This window comes from Pleuronectes platessa, chromosome 14 (genome assembly GCF_947347685.1).
Source record: "Pleuronectes platessa chromosome 14, fPlePla1.1, whole genome shotgun sequence".
Classification (NCBI taxonomy): domain Eukaryota; kingdom Metazoa; phylum Chordata; class Actinopteri; order Pleuronectiformes; family Pleuronectidae; genus Pleuronectes; species Pleuronectes platessa.
The window spans coordinates 585,737-602,360 of NC_070639.1; the positions used below are offsets into that span (position 1 = coordinate 585,737).

The window sequence follows — 16,624 nt, forward strand, 5'->3', positions numbered from 1 at the left end:
GCAGGAGCCCAAACATCTCCTTCACTCGATGCTATGTGCGTTAACCTTAACTAATGTGGCTGTAACTCTATTCCAGCCACATGATTTATGCAGCCCATAATCACAAACAAAATCTACTTGAAAACTGATAGCATGTTCCTTCAGATCGCTTGCAGTTACGCAAAGTATTAGTTTCACACAAAAGGGTTTAAGGGAATAGCTTTAAAGCCTTTCAACTGAAATTTTAAACTTGTATACATCATTTTGTTTGTCTCAGATTTGTGTATATATGTGATGGGATGTTGATCAACTGTTATGTAGTTTGACTATACGGCGCTGGCAGAAAAGCTGTTTGAGTTAGCCAGCCGGAGCAGCACACCGAGCCAGAACAGACAGAGACTCTACAAAATCATAAAAGTGTAAGTAGAGCCCCACACATTATAGCGTGATTGTATGTGTTAATATTCATCTGCTATGAGCGACTATCATCAACACTGTGAAGCTATTAAAAACAACACTATTGAAGATTTTTCTACTGTGAATTTTAGCAGGAATCTAAAAAAAAAACTCATTTTTTCTCAGGATATATATTTGGCTTTGTGATATAAGATGTGATTAATTAATAGTTGGGGTTGATTAGTGTGAATACTGATCTAGCCAATCACTCCTTTTTAAACTGTTAAGTAATTTAAAACTTCAGCTATTACTGGACACAGTTTGTCTGTGACATTAATGCAACATTTATTTTATCACATTTTTTATATATGTCTGACCCTGATCTATAGCAAAGTCCTGTAATATTGGATTACGTTGTAATTCACAACCATTCTTGGTTTGAAACACAACACTGCAAATACTGATGGAGAAAACCAACATGCACAAAGCAAATAAGGCTGAACGGCCTTAAAAAAAACAATAGTTAAAGTCAAATGTGTTTGCAGCAGCAGTTTTTTGTGATTGATAAACTGCTCAAAAAATTAAGGGAACACTTAATCGTCACAGTATAACCGCAAGTCTGTTAAATTTCAGGTACTTCAATCTGTCCATTTAGAAAGCACAAGTGATAATGAATCAGTTTCACCTGCTTTGGGGCAAATTAACAGGTGCAGAAACCCCCAAAAAGGAATGTTTTGCATGTGCTCGCCCCACACGGCGGCTCTCTCTTTATCCTTCCTGACTAATTCTTATTTAATTTTGAGTTATGCTAGTGTCCTTGTCACTACTGGTAGCATGAAGCGGTATCTGCAGCCCGATCAGGTTGTCCAACGCCTCCAGGAATGCTTATCCATACATGCGGTTGCAAGAAAGTTTGCTGTGTCTCTGTGCACAATCTCAAGAGCTTGGAGGAGACACCAAGAGAGACAACAAGGAGAGCTGGAGAGGGCCGTAGAAGGGCATCAACCCAGCAGCAGGACTGGTATTTTTTGTTTAGGGAAGAACAGAAGGTGCTGTTGTGCAATAATGCATTAAACATCATACCATAAAATGGTGTGCCTTTCGGCATTCAATAATTTTGGTTATCAAAATAAAATATAAATACCCCGGGGCACCATCCATCAAAGGAAGGGAAAAGAGAGCCAATTTATTGATTAAGTCTCATAAAAGTACAAATTTGCAACACTGATTAACAATTAAATTAATAACTATAACCAAAATTACAATATAGATAGTTAGCTAAGTGGAAAGATATGGAGTTCTTGACAGTGTAGAGGTGTGTGTTTGTGAGTCAGCGTGCTTCCAAAATGGTGGCTGGCCAAAAAAATAACACCTTCCCTACCATTTTCCTGAAGGACATTGAGTCGCTACTAAGATTTCATAGAGCTAGGGTAGCAAGGAGGTTTCCTTGGTGAGATGAGCTGGAGGCTGCACCATTGTGCTCCTCTCGAAGAGTTAGATGGAAGGAGAAGATGTGAGTTGGAGCAGCCAGGCTTCTCCCCTCGGCGATGCAGGAGCAGAGGCTGGACAGACTTCTGCTCACGGAGGGAATGTAGAAAGAGATCGAAGAGGGGGAGAACTGGCCTTAAATTTGCCCGGGACCCCACAGGTCATGGGGCCCAGAGTGACCAATAGGAGTTGACCCTTTTGTCCCCTGTCGGTTTTCACACCTGCATGAAGTTGAGGCATACTGGGAGACCGAGTTCCTTGGCTCTGGTCTCCTCTGGAAAAAAGGAACATGTGGTTTCAGGCTTTTGACTACCGATGTTGGCCGAAGGGGTGGCCTTTGGTTTCACAAAAACCCTGTCCCAACAGCGCACTGCCAGAGCCCTACAAAATGACCTCCAGCAAGCTTCAGGTGTGGATGTTTCTGACCAAACTGTCAGAAACAGACCCAATGAGGGTGGCATGAGGGCCCCACTACCTGTACTGGGACCTGTGCTCACAGCCAAGCAACGTGCACCTCAATTGGTCTTTGCCAGAGAACACCAGAATTGGCAGGTCTGCCATTGGCTCGACGTTCTCTGCAAAGATGAGAGCCGGTTCACACTGAGCACAAGTGACAGGCGTGAACGAGTCTGGAGAAGATGTTGGGAATGTTATGCTGCTTGTAACATTATCCAGCATCACAGGTTTGGGGGTTGGTCAGTGATGGTCTGGGGAGGCATATCCTTGGAGGGTCGCACAGACCTCCATGGCCTAGCCAACGGTACTTTGACTGCTGTTAGGTACCGGGATGAAATCCTCAGAGAGATTGGCAGACCTTACGCTGGTGCAGTGGGCCCTGGGTTCCTCCTGAGGCCGGACAATGCCAATGTGATAGGCAGTTCCTTGATGACGAATGCATTTATGCCATTGACTAGCCATCCCGTTTCCCTGACCTATATCCAATTAATCACCTATGGGACATTGTGTATAGATGCATCCAACAAAGCCAACTACCGCCACAAACTGTGCTTGAGCTCACTGATGCCCTGATCCAGGTCTTGGAGGAGATCCCCCAGGACATCATCCGCCAACAGGAGCATGCCCAGACGTTGTCCGGTGTCCATACAGGCCGGTTGGGGCCATACTCAGTAACATGAGTTGCTATGATAAAAGTCATGCAAGTTGGATAACCCTTTTGATTTGATCATTTTGTTTAGAACAAATTAGAGTTAGGAAATATAAATTATCAGTAAAGATTTTTAAATTGAATAATTCATTCATCATGATCTAATGTGATTTTAAAGGGTTCCTCTAATTTTGAGCAGTTGTATGAAGGTTAATATTTATAGATCAAACTGAAGTTGAATTATCACATCACCAGAGTGAAGCAATTGCAAGTGCTGCTTCTCCCCTCCATTGATGAACCTTTTCTCCAACTAATGCAGCCTAAGAAAGTTATAGATTCTTTCTCCATGGGCTAAATCATGTAGTATTGTTATTTATTAATGACTGATCACCTCAATCAAAAATAATGCATCCTGTTTCTCTCTCATCATGTGTTCAATCTCAGACTGCAGGACCTCGGTGAAGGTAGGAACTGGTGATCACACTTTAATCCTTATTATCTTCTTTACAATTGTTGACATGCATTTTTCAATACTGGGATACATTTTAAGATACTCTTCACACAGTCATCATCAGCTAAATCCTAATAACCAGCTTATAATTGAATGGACAATTATATTTTTGCTAAATAAATGGAAAAATAAAAGATGATCTTCTTGTAATGCTGCTGCTGGTGTTTCTTCAGGTCCACTGTCACCTATTCATAGGTTTTCTTGTTGAGAGACAAAAAGTTTTAATACTAAAGTGAATCCTATTGGTAAAGAACTAGTGGTGTGAAGAATAAGGCAAAAAATAACCATGTACAGAGAAATGTCTTACAGATTGCAAATATTAGGGCTGGGACGATACATTTCTAATTGTATCTGATACTCTCACAATACTTTAGTGGCAATCCAATATGATTTGTTATATTATAATTTAGTAGTGTAATCCTGCTAGTTAACAAATGCGGACAAAAACAGAGCACAGTGGGTGTCGTTATGTTGTATCTGAAAGATCCCTACATTTTGTTGACGCCTTCTTTCTCCAAGTTTGTTATTAGAGTCATAGACATTTTTTATGCTGACCTCAACAGACTCTAAGCATGAAGCTCTATCTAGTGAACTTAACAGTTTGTTATTCCAATACCAAAAAGTTGAGTTTGTAACTGTAATATTTATTAAGAATTTATATGAAAACTGAATAATCATAACCTTGTTTAAATCTGGAATCTTTCCTCAGGCATCTTTCCTCAGGATGTATATCCAGAGGAGGTCTCTACTGATGAGGATGATGAAATGTTTGGCAGCAGGAAGAGGATGAAGAGAGGATGTCGTCCTATGGATGATGATGATCAGAAGGGGAGCCCAGCAGCTAAGAAAAGTAAAGGCAACTCGGGTTGGCAGATTTGTCCAATATAGTCTTGAGAATAATATATCATTGATGCATCCTTGACCTGAACTACATGCACTTGCTTTTATGCTCAATATCAGAGTCCTGCATGGGTCAAGTTTTGCAAACTCACCCGCATACACAAAGCTCAAGAGCAGAACTGAACCGTTACCTACAACTAAAATTTAGACCCGCGCTGACTCATTGATATGTGACCAGCGACTCACCAGTGATTAAACAGTCAATTTAAAATTATAATTAAAACCAGCCAATGTGGAAGAATCAATCCAAAACTTTTTTCTATTCAGTATTCTAATGCTGACGTGTCATTTCCCTTGAGACTGAGGTTGCTTTGCAAAAACAGAATATCGTCAACAGTCCCTGGTTTAAGATGTGTTCGGCGTTCTTGAATCACAAATCCAGCGGTGGAAACGTCTCTTTCGCAAACACCCCAAACGTGATGCATTTGTTGTCCCTGGTGCACTAATGTCGGTAGAACAAAAACAAACGAAAGAGTAGAAAAGAACCAAACAGGACTAGTTTGGAGAGAGAAAAAAAATACACTGAGTGAGTAAGAGCTGCTGCAACTAGATAGGTCATGAAAAATGGGAGCGAAAACAAAAGTGTTGCATTTGTTTGTTCAGTGTAAATGTTGGCGAAATCTGTTCCACTGTTTGATTGTAGAGAACAGAAAGTATGCTTCAGTTTCTATATAGAAGCAGTTGAGTTTACTGCTGAAAAAGATTTTGGGGATTTTAAGACTGAGAATTTTTTCAATATTCCAGTAGTCATTTGCATAAAATTGAGCTCAGGCCATCTAATTACAGATTTCTATGAGGGTTTGTGGGATGATTTGAGTCTTTTCACTGAGACCCATGACAGATATTACGTTTGTACTCAATGTGTGAAATACTTGCCAGTGTAACAGTGATAAAATGTTAACATGAATGGCATTCAATGCATCACATGCACAACATTTTTTAAGTTGGTTTATGCATATATTATCTTGATGCATTAATTAATGTTTAAGATAATATTGCTTATTATCATGATGTCCCCATTCTTACTCTCCTTCAGAGCTGAATTTGCTCCAATACAAGTCCATATGTGGAAACGGCAGTCACTGAGCACACCAGACCAGAATCACTGAATTAATCTTAAATGTGGTAAACAATTCACACATCTAGAACCCGCATTTTATTTATTTATTTTATTTTAAAAGAACCATGCACAGTTAAAAAAAAAAATGATGCCATTTGATGCATTGCAGATTATAGCTTTAAATTAGTTTATATCTGCAGTCCCTTGGCAGGTAAGAATAAAATGAATGCACAGCAACACAGTGCAAGACTATACAAACGTTAAGGTAAACTTTATTATCCCACAAAGGGAAATTCATGTGGTCATGCATATCAGGTCAGTGGGAACATAGGTCAGCAGTTTTGGATAGACTCTTGTTATTAAAACTACAGTATAGAGATGCAACTCTTCAAATTGGCAAGCAGTGTTCCGGCGACGTTGACAGAATAAAATGCAGATTTCCAAAATGCAGTTTAGCGAAGTTGATCACAATCTTGTACAGAGGATAATCTTGAAGGTCGACTAGAATTTACTGAGCGATTATAGACAGTCACTTAATGAAGGGGCTCCAAAACTTTTCAGCACGCTACCCCCAAAATAACGGTGCCAGAGACTGGGGACCCCCACCGACCCAGGATGTGTTATATAATGTTGCACACAGCCGCGCACACGCACTATTAGGCCTATGCAAACACAGGCATTAATACAACACAAAAGAACTACCTTACAGCCCTGATATTAGTTAATAGCAATTTAAGAAATGGAATATAACCAGAATACAGGGAAACTCCCTGTATAAACAGCAGGGCTGAGTGAGCATATACTGTAAGTATAAAGTGCGCAGGTTATGTCTGTGTGCATAACGAGCAGCAAAACTGTATCTGAAGAAAACAAGCAGCTGGGCAGAGTTTAATATATCTGTGGATTTATCTAACTGTAAAGCATATTTCCCTTTCTTAACTCTATCCACCAGCTGGCACGTTATGTCCTGGGCCATGTCGGTGTTGCTCCAGGCAATAGTCCCGATAGACAGCGGCACTTGTTCCAGATCACAGGCCTATAATTTATCCCTGTGAATGGCCAGATTTATAGCTAAAGCAACGGGTTTAATTAATGTTTCGTTGATGTGTCTGGCTTTTTTGCATGTGCAATTAAATATGCCATCTCATATGATGCCCCTTGAGCTGCGGCTGGGATTGTCTGTTAAGTAAGAACTTCTTTTTTTTTGGCCTTGCAACTCATGCTCGTTCCGATAATCCGTGTCGTAATAACCTCATGGGTCAATAAGGAAAAAAGAAAAAACTGATGGAAATGATTGAATTGCATGGTTTTATTCAAATTTCAGCTGTCAGCTAATTTATTTAGTGACTTTATTGTTGAAGGTTAATGTGTAGTTCCTGTGGTAAGCGGGTGGTTTGTGGGGACTCATTTTGAAAGGGTTTTTTTTATACGGAAGGGGGTTTTGTTAGAAGGAGAAATAAACGGATAATTAACGGGTGAGATGTCTCGAGTTAATGACCCTCTCTTTTGTCCTCTTTCGGCTGAGGCCTGATATAATACAATAAAACGCTCGGCTACACAACTTATATTTATGTATATATTTATACAATAAAAAATTAATAAAATAATTTTTTATATATATTTTTGGGACGGCATCTCGCGACCCCCCAACCCCCCCTCGGTGTCTCGCGAACCCCCCCTCGGTGTCTCGCGAACCCCCGGGGGGGCTCGCAACTCCCACTTTGGGAACCCCTGACTTAATGAAGGATGGGCCAAACCATCCAACATATTTATTAACTAGACACAAATAGGCTGTAAAAGCTCAGTAAAATGTAACAAAAGACTAATTTTGAACTAAACATGAGTTTCTCGATTAAATAAATATTTTGTTGACAGATGCTGCTTCAGTGTGCGAAGAGTAATTGATCCATCTCTCTTGCATTTTCAGGGAAGAAAAAGGAGGCATCCACACTAGGCAAGCAAAACAAGGACGTGGTAAAACATGACAGTGAAAGAGTAGACCAAACCAATAATGATGGCGGGAAAAAGAAAAAAAGGAAGAAGAAAGCGGAACAGGGAGGAAGGGTACAAAGTGAGGAAAAAACAGAGCGGTCAAAACAGGGACAGACCATGGCTCAAACTCAAATGAAAGAGATTGAAGAAGCTGAAAGAATTCCACAGTGCGCAGAAGATTTAGAAAAGGAAGCAGAGGTGAAAATCCACGTATTGACTGCAAAAGTCACAGAGGCAACTACTGCACAGGATCAATCAGAAACTCTACTCCTCTCTGAGGTAAACAAGCAGCCCTTCGTTAGAGTTACAGAAGATGCTGCACAACCACAGTCCTGCACTAACGACAAGGACCAAACTGAAGGCTTTTCAAAGAAGAAGAAAAGGGACACTTCTGGGTCCAAACCTTGGATAGTGGCAGTAGAGGATCAAGAGACCTTTGCCGCAACAGAGCCAGAAATGTCCACTCAAGCAGAGGCTTCTGTAAACGGAAAGAGTAATAAAAAAAAGAGTCTAAAAGCTGAGGAGCAAACAGATGGGATTAAGACTCAGTTACAGGTCAGTGCAGAGACGGAGATAGTAAGTTGTGAAACATCAGCAGAAGAAACTGTGACAACACTGCAGAATGATGCTAGATTCTCTACCAAGAAGAGGATGGGCATGAAGTCTGAATTCCAACCTGAGGGTGAATCACAGATTCACAATGGGAGCTCAGAAGCCAAAACCAAACTTAAAGAGCCAAGTCATGCTACAACTGCTGCAAAGAGTAAGAAAAAGATCCAAAAGGTAAATGCACAGGTTGAGGTAGAGGACAAACCTCAACTTGCTTCTGAAGCCACTCAACCTACCACTTCAGTGCCAATTGAAAGAAAGAAAAAGGGCAAGAAGAAAATTGAACAGAAACTGCTCACCACATTAGAAAAAAAGAGAGACATTCCTAAGATGGCGACAATGCAGCTCAAAGATGTAACCCAACTGCAGACGGTTGGTAGTCTGGATTCAGAGCTTCCCCTAGAAGTAACTGAAGCAATTTTCTCCAAAAGGAAAAAAACCACCAAAAAGAAGAAGATCCCTGTGGTGTTTGAGTTTGAGACTGATCAGCTGGTGATGACTACACGGGAGGTTGCCATGATCAATGCAGAAGAGGAAACTTGTGCAAAGAAGAAAAAACTTGGAAATGTGAGTGAAGAGGTTAAATTGTTCAGATGGGTTGAAGTGATTGAAGTACCTGAAATAATTGGTTCCCTCCTTAGCATGTTAAAAAGCCATGCACACATCTGAGCGCTAAAACCTCACAAAAGAAATAGATGACTGCCGCGTGGTTGGGGTCTGACTTCATTACCATTCAGAGCAACACTGTAGCCCCTACGTCACTCTTCTGCAAGTCAAAGGAAAAGCGAAGCAACCCACTGTACAGCATAAAGGTAAAAGTGGTTGTAGCGTTGAGATTCATTTGCACTCGTTATGACTAAGGGGCACCAGCTCCTATCAGAAAAAACTACTATTTAATTTATAATCATCCTCAGATCATGAAGTCATGCATTTTCGTTCATGTTACCAACCAACAATAGATGTTAGGCCGTGTCCGCCAAAATGCGTCTCATCAATTGTTTTTGCCTTGTAATCAACGATTCCGGCCAAACTTGAGGATACGCTGAGCCTAAAGGGAAATTTGACTGGCTACTTGCTTGTATGGTCTACTATGCCATGTTGCCCCCTCAGTAGATTAGACATAGCCTCTATGCCTTTTTAAAGTTAACACTGAATATCCATGTTCTACTGCACTAATTAATGACTACTGCCAGATGATATAAGATGTTAGTGACTAACAGCGGATGTTAGGGTCATCTCTTCAGGTGTGTACCTTCGCATCAGGTGTTCCAGACTTTTAATCACAAGACACCCTGTTCTAAGGCACGTCCACCATATTAGTTTTTCAGACCTGGTTTAATGTCCCTAGCATGTTGGGGCACAGTTGGTATCTTTCCTCCTGATCCAGAGCCATTGGCTGAAGCGTTCTGCAGTGTGCAATGTTTCTTTTATAGTCTGGTGCAGGGTTTGTCCATGGATCCCCACATCTTTGAGCTACCTGATGGTGGAGGTTGCACCTAACCACCACAGAGCAAGCTATTGCTTTCCTACCACATTGCTCTGACTCACATGCCATGTCTCATTTGTTTCGTCAACACAATCCTCCCAGGGTACTGTCAATTCTACGAAGTAGAAGAGAAAGCAGGGTGTTGGACTAGAGTATCAGGTCTTGTTTTAGGGTGGTAATGATAATATGGGATGGGACTATAAACCGCTGGCCCACATCCATCATCTCCCTGGCTCGAGCTTGCTAGAACTGACCACGCCTGGTCAGTGGAGGAGGCCCTCTCTGTCCCTGTTCCCCCTCACAGACAAATGTTGTCCTATGAACTGCGCTCAATGTTTTGGATGGCAAGACATTAATAGCAGTTCTTTGTTTCATGTTTTGCTGCAAGGCATTGTAGTACCTGGTTGCGTCTCCATGTATACCTACCTTGGGAGAGACTTATTTTACAACCAGCGAAGATGTGGGGGTCTACTCAGACCTATGCCCAAACCTCATATTCTCTTCCCTGCTGAACGGGGTTACAATGTCAGCATGCTGGAGTGTTACTTTTGTCTGTTGGGTTTCTTCTCTTGGTGTCCGTCCTGTTGTCAGTGATGGTCCTACAGCACATAAAGATGTGTCTTCGGACTCCGAGAGGGTCAACACCGGTCTTGTCTTGGTGAATTTTAACTCCTCTACAAGACTTGAGATCTGCAACTTGAGGATGCCATGTCCATACAGATCAATGTTGCTTAGACCTTTGAGGCTCCTTACCACTCTCGGACATAGGAGTTGATTATTCTCTCCAGTTCTCAACTCTTATGAGGGGAATGTCGAATATTTACTAGAAAAGGAATATTTACAATGATAAGACATGAAACATGCAAAATGGAATAAATAAACACTGGATTTATAGCAATGCAATTGAAAGGTGATAATTTGAGTGGTGTAAGAACGGATATTAAAGTGGGATAACGTGAACTGTAACTTATCTTATCAGTGAATGAATCTACGAAGGTAGATTGAGATTGCTGTTCTGGTTACCACATCAACCCAGTCATTAATAGAATAATCAAATTATTGGTTGTCTACTTGAATGGCTGTTGAACTTCTCTGTTAAAACTAAAGGCCAAAGTATGCTTCTCGGAGTCCATTATGCGCGGACGGATCGGACGGACTCTTTTTCATTTATGGTTGTACGAGCTGTTTGTTGCTGAAAACATTTCACAGCCAGAACAGTAGTTGGCGTAACGGAAGACTAGCTTAGAAAGCCTACCTCATGAAGCATGTAGAAGAAGTCCACGCTGGTTTATTTACGTCCTCCCGGGCTACTCGCACACAGTGAATGATGGCAACTAACAGATAAAGGCTGTTGATGACACGTAGAAAGGACAGTTTTGGCTGAAATAAAGTGACACCCAGCTGGTCAAAATGCGTATGTTATCGTGTCTTAGCGCAGCGGTTCCCCGGTCTTGTTTCCAAACTGCTTTGCTAATTCAACAGCTTGAAGCTACACAGAGGCATCTAGCTTCCCCCCCAGCTTCCACACACAGTCAGCAGGGACTCCCGATACTTACTACTACCAAGTGTTTCCTTTTAACCAAACGGTAACAGGAAACAGTGTCATGATAGCCGTGGACATAAAGTCGTGACAGCTGGTTTTTGCGCTGTTACCACCGCAGTTAGCATGGTGGCTAGCCCGCTAGCGCCGTTATGACAGGGCGTTATAACCGTATGTGACAATACACACATGCCGTTAGTGCTCTAACCAGCCACCATCAGCCGGACAACTCCGCTGGCTTAACACACTTGTCACATTAATCATAGTCGTAGTTGTGTTTTGGGTTTATTGCGCTATAGGGAATGAAACAGGAAGTTTGAGGTCCGGAAATGATGTCGTTCCGAAATGCTGGAGTTAACGGACCAATCATAGCCAAGGGCTATCAGTAGGCTCTCCGCCATGCCGACATGTAGTTAGAAAAATCAGAGCTGCACGAAAAGCTCTCCGTGGAACCTGGTTCAGAGTTCAGTTGCTCATCAGGTAGTTCTGCCAGTGGCAGCTGCTGTGAGGCCTCTTTTCCATGTTATTTTCTTAGGCACTGGGTCTCTGAATGAAACAGTTTGTCAGAACCGGTGCTGTTTGTTGTCTGCTTAACTTTGTTATTACGTTCTAGTTAAAATTGTTGTCAGTCTTAATATGCAAAATCTCCAAAAAATATTTCAACAAAGTCATAGTGAAGAGTAAAAAAAAAGCTGGCTCTTGATTAGGCTTAAATAATATATAGATATCGTACAAGAAAGTTACTCCACCATGACCAAAGAAACATTTACTGTTTGGAAAATCAAATAATAATAAGGCAGAAGGTGATTTAGACAAATGTAGATTGTAGGGAATCATTGATGGTACAATATACTATTAAATCCACCACAGTGTAATCAACGATCAATCTTGCTTTCCTTTGGTTTTTGTACATTGTACGAACTTAGTCAAATTACCTCAAATCAATTAGAAAACAATATTGGTGTGTGGCATGGCTCACATCGCTGTTTCGTTCTCATTCTCTCTCGCCCCAAAACCAAAAGCAAACTAGGCTCACTTCCCTGCTATTGCTCATGTAGCTCGCAAGTACCTCAGCACAAGTGTTGACAGTAAACGGGTGTTCAGCACTGTCTTTCAAGTCATAGGCTAGAAGAGAAATTACGTTGAATGCAAAAAGGCAGAGATGCCCACTTTCATACAAAAAAATCAACCTCATACTTGACTAATGGAATACAGGCTTATGATTGGATATAATCGATTCATGTTTTCCGCTACGTTGATTGTCTTAGCCGTTGTCCACACCTAAATAATTAAAACCACTGCTACGTCAGGATCAGGACAGACACACATTAAAGATCCAGTCGTCCTGTATGTACCAGAGTCTCCTGTCGGATTCTGCTTCCTCCTCCCTCCCGCTGACCTCTGCTCACTTTACACTTTAAGAATAAACACCATCACTGATCACAAGTTATTATGACATGAACAGTACTGACGTTAACTTTGTTTGTTTGATTCGCTCAAGAGTATGAGACAAACATTTTAAACTGCTCCAAGAGACGTACCGTGACGTGTACAGCCAGGACATCGGCTGATTTGATTTATATTGCAATATCTATCGATGGATATGACAAATTTGGGATAAGATTTTCTTCTGTATCGCCCAGCCCTAGCTTATTAGTCTTTTGGCCTCATTTATGGAGCTGAAGGAGGCCTATGTTTTCAGTAAGGACTAAAGCTGATTACATTTTTGAGACTTTTGATTGTCTTTTTGCATTTCATCTGGCAGTTACAAAGTTCTTAAACTCTTTGTGCTGCACAAATTGAGCCTCTTTTGAAATGTACAGTTTTAAGGATTGTGTAACTCCATAATGGCCCCCTATGTTTGCACTAATTCAGTTAATATATTAGTGAGTTTAAGCAAGTCTGTAAAGCATATGTAGCCTGCTAATCATTCAAAAGTGTGAAATAGAGTACACTGTCTATTGATGTTCTTTCAGTTGGCTTTAATTGCTGTACAGTTGTACAATTCACTTACTGTGGACAGAGTTTACCAATTTGATTTTCACCTTGTCAAAGAGGTCAAATTTGCCATTGTTTGGATTTTCTCAGGGAGAGCATCATTATAGTCTGTTATAGTTAGGGTGTGCAATATATATCGTCTACGATAATATCTTGTTTTAACGATGTGCAAGCTCATAATGTGTCGCACACGCCACACATTCCCGCTCTGCATGTCAATATATATGTCCAATCAGATGTAGCCCTGCTGCTCATTATGTCTCTCACTCACTCACCTACACACACATACTTACAAATGGTGTGATCGGGCACATGTATTAACTCAGTCTGGGTAAAAACAACACTTAATAAACTTAGTAAATGTATGGAGTTGGAGGAGGTGGCGGGGAGCAGTATGTTTGGTTTGATGCAGTCGGCCCAGCGCACAGCATGAATGATACACATAGGAGCAGTAAATTAGTGACCGATGCTTAATACTAAAGTAATAACTTTTCATGGTGAAAACATGTACATCTTTAAAAGCAGACATTTTATGACTACATTGGCATTTGGGCCTTCAAAACACGCTATATCGGCATTGGAAATTGGCTGAAGTAGTTCAGTAATCCAATATTGTGCATCCCTAATTAAACTCATTGTGATGAGGTCTTCTGGATCAATATGTTCTTGAGAGTGAATGAAAAAGACTACTACTTCTTCATTGACCAGCTCTGCCATTCTCTAATGATAATGTTATTTGAATTATGTTGTACAATATTTAACTTTGTTTGATTTATATATACATTTTTGTGTGTTTTTATTTCCCAGAAGACTCAAACTCCCAAATCCAAGAAGGTGACATTTGGTCTCAAGAATAATAAAACGGCTGGTAAGAAATATTTATAGTAAATATTGAAATTGACAGTGTTACGAGATTGAACTGGCTCACTACTATTAAAAGCTAGACCCATTTTCATTGTTGGCTCCTTCACATTCACCTGGTAACATTCAGTCCCTTTGGTGCATGCAGTTCACTTAAATTGTGTGTCTCACGGTCCCTAGCTGACTAGGGTGGTTATGGATCACTTGGGTTATGGCAATCTTTGCCATCAAAAGAGCACTCTTCCACCAAATAAAATTTGTATGGAGCCGCAAAACATATTTGATAACACAGCTTATAAAGTTCCATATATAGTTATACACTCAGTGTTGGCCAAATTCACATTTAAAACGAACTAGTTCAAAGATTAGTTCATTCAGACGAAAATTCGCTAGTTCACGTTCATTTGTGTCATTTTTTTATCGGGAATATTTAGGTGACAAACTTACGATCGTGTTTAGTTATAAATCGATGATGTTGGGGAAAAACATTAATTCATGCACGGCACTGTACAAGGAGCTGCTGCATGCGTCTCCAGAGCCGTGGGTTGCTGACCCCTGACTTAGGCTTTTCCACCTAACTTCCGTCTTTAGACTGCAAGCCTGTAAACCTACGGCACAGCCTCTCGGCTTTTTTTCAATTCCTCTACTAATGGTAAATGGTCTGTATTTATATAGCACTTATCTAGTCTTGATGACCACTCTAAGCGCCTTACAGTACAGTTCATTGCCATTAAGCCATCCACATTCCTACAGTGCTTTATGGGCAGATCTTTTCCTATGAGAGTCAATTCCGGATTCAGTATCTTGCCCAAGGACACACCTTTACTTATGGCGCTGGGTCCTCAAATGCCTCGAGTCACCCACCAACCTGTAAAATACTATTTAGTGTGTTACTGATCCACCCTTGTTTAATTTTTGCATGGTGGGAAATGCATTATAAAGTATGTTACCTGCAGAACATTCAAGTAAATAACACCCATTTATTGACCATATGACACCTTTACTGCTCACATGTGCTTTCACTGTTCCATTCTACAATTGTGTGTCCACAGAATTGGTAGATGATGAGAAGGACATCTGTGTGCCAACATGTACCATGTGATGGCTGAACTGTGTTGCCACAGAGGCCCTGTACACATCTGTTATTAACATGTGGTTTTTGTGATCCGATCGCAAGTGGACACTTTTAAACGGTTCTGGTGTGAATGCACTCAGATCGGATAGCGATCCGATGTGGTCTGGGCCACGTGTCTACATTCTTTTAGCAGTGTGAATACAAATCCGTCCTGGAGACTCATTTTAATGACCGGTGTGAACACGTACGAATGTAAATGCCAGGTGTGTATGGGGCCAGAGGCTGTGGGTCCAGGGTCTGGCTGGCATCAGGTGTCATGGGTCTGTTGTGATGTGCTCAAATTTGGAAAAGACGATACAAACTTTCGACAGTCAGCAGAAATAATTAGGTTCGCTATGATGGGAATACATTTTAGTACTGTCTTTTAGCTGCAGCATGTTTGACTAAAGAGTAGGGTGAATCCTTTTCCACATTAACTCCAGACATGAGTGAAAATGTTTCTCTTGACAATGAGACGCGTTCTCACATGCTGGAAATACTTTTTGTTTAGATGCGGGGGAACGGTTGGTCTGAGCAAGGAGTCTAAAAGCAAATTGAAATGCATTTAACCAATTATTAGAAACCCTTTCCAACTTTGTAACATATTTACCCTTTAGTAGCTGAGTTTTTGGTTGTATCACATAATCTTCATCTTCTACAGATTGAACTTGAAACCCCATCTTTTCATTTAAATCCATGTTTTCCACTTTCTAGAGGAACAATTAAATACACCATATGAACAGTCTATATTATAATTTGCTGTTTCCAAGGTCAAAACTGCATAGTTTAACTTGTGTGATTCTTTTAAGATGTATAACTTAAGAATGAGAGTGAAAGATGTTCTTGGTAAATTGAGTAACACCTTGTCTACCTTTCTTTATTTTTTTTGACATTATGCAGAGTTTAGAAAAACGGATCGCAGCCTGCTGGTGAGTCCAGACGGGTCGTCACGAGTGCCCTTTGACCCAAAGCAGAAACCCAAGTTTGGGGTCTTAAAGTCTCCTCCCACACCAGGCTCAACCAACCTGAAAACAACCCCCAAGGTCAACAGGAAGAAGACTTTGAATAGTCTAACAACCACACCTAAACGACGGCCTTCGGCGGCAGACTTCTTCTAAATTCACACAGTGAAAAGATGTAATACTCAAAATGTTTTAATGATAGACTGACTGAACCAATCAGATTTGACTCTAGAAAAGTATTTTTGTTTTTGTTTACTGTTTAATTTTGCCGTTTTGGGTGACTTGATGTTTGAATAAAGTTGCTCATTCCAGCTTCCAGCTCAATTTGAGCAAATGTTCAGCTTTTGTGTGGTGGCAGTACAATATTTGTCTTCTGAATGTACAACATTCTAGTCAGTCACATATTCTTGGCGTGAAAACAATCTGTGAATGAGTGTACGATTATGTGCATATCACAGCTCAAACAGTACCCTGGTATGCTGGTGTAAAGGGTAATAAACAGGGCTTTACTTATTCTGACTTTTAATCAACACCAAATTCTTTGAACAGTATTCAGGGACTGAAATACATGTTTCGATGTTAAGTGAGAATATTATAGATAATTTTTACCTGCTAGAATATTT

The 16,624-nt window shown here is 40.7% G+C and overlaps 1 protein-coding gene across 4 annotated transcripts in view; it reads left to right on the plus strand.

The window, feature by feature from the left end:
* Positions 1 to 16,344, plus strand: part of LOC128456500 (ribosomal RNA processing protein 1 homolog A) — a 37,723-nt gene extending 21,379 nt beyond the window's left edge. For 2 of the 4 annotated variants that reach the window (XM_053440697.1, XM_053440699.1), the window contains exons 11-16: positions 301 to 398; positions 3,413 to 3,432; positions 4,189 to 4,329; positions 7,367 to 8,607; positions 13,872 to 13,932; positions 15,940 to 16,344. In XM_053440697.1, the coding sequence (XP_053296672.1) occupies positions 301 to 398; positions 3,413 to 3,432; positions 4,189 to 4,329; positions 7,367 to 8,607; positions 13,872 to 13,932; positions 15,940 to 16,157 (1,779 nt within the window). In that variant the 3' untranslated portion in view covers positions 16,158 to 16,344. The remainder of the gene's footprint in view (positions 1 to 300; positions 399 to 3,412; positions 3,433 to 4,188; positions 4,330 to 7,366; positions 8,608 to 13,871; positions 13,933 to 15,939) is intronic. The other 2 variants (XM_053440698.1, XM_053440700.1) reach the window with 2 other exon arrangements.
* Positions 16,345 to 16,624: the final 280 nt, after the last annotated feature.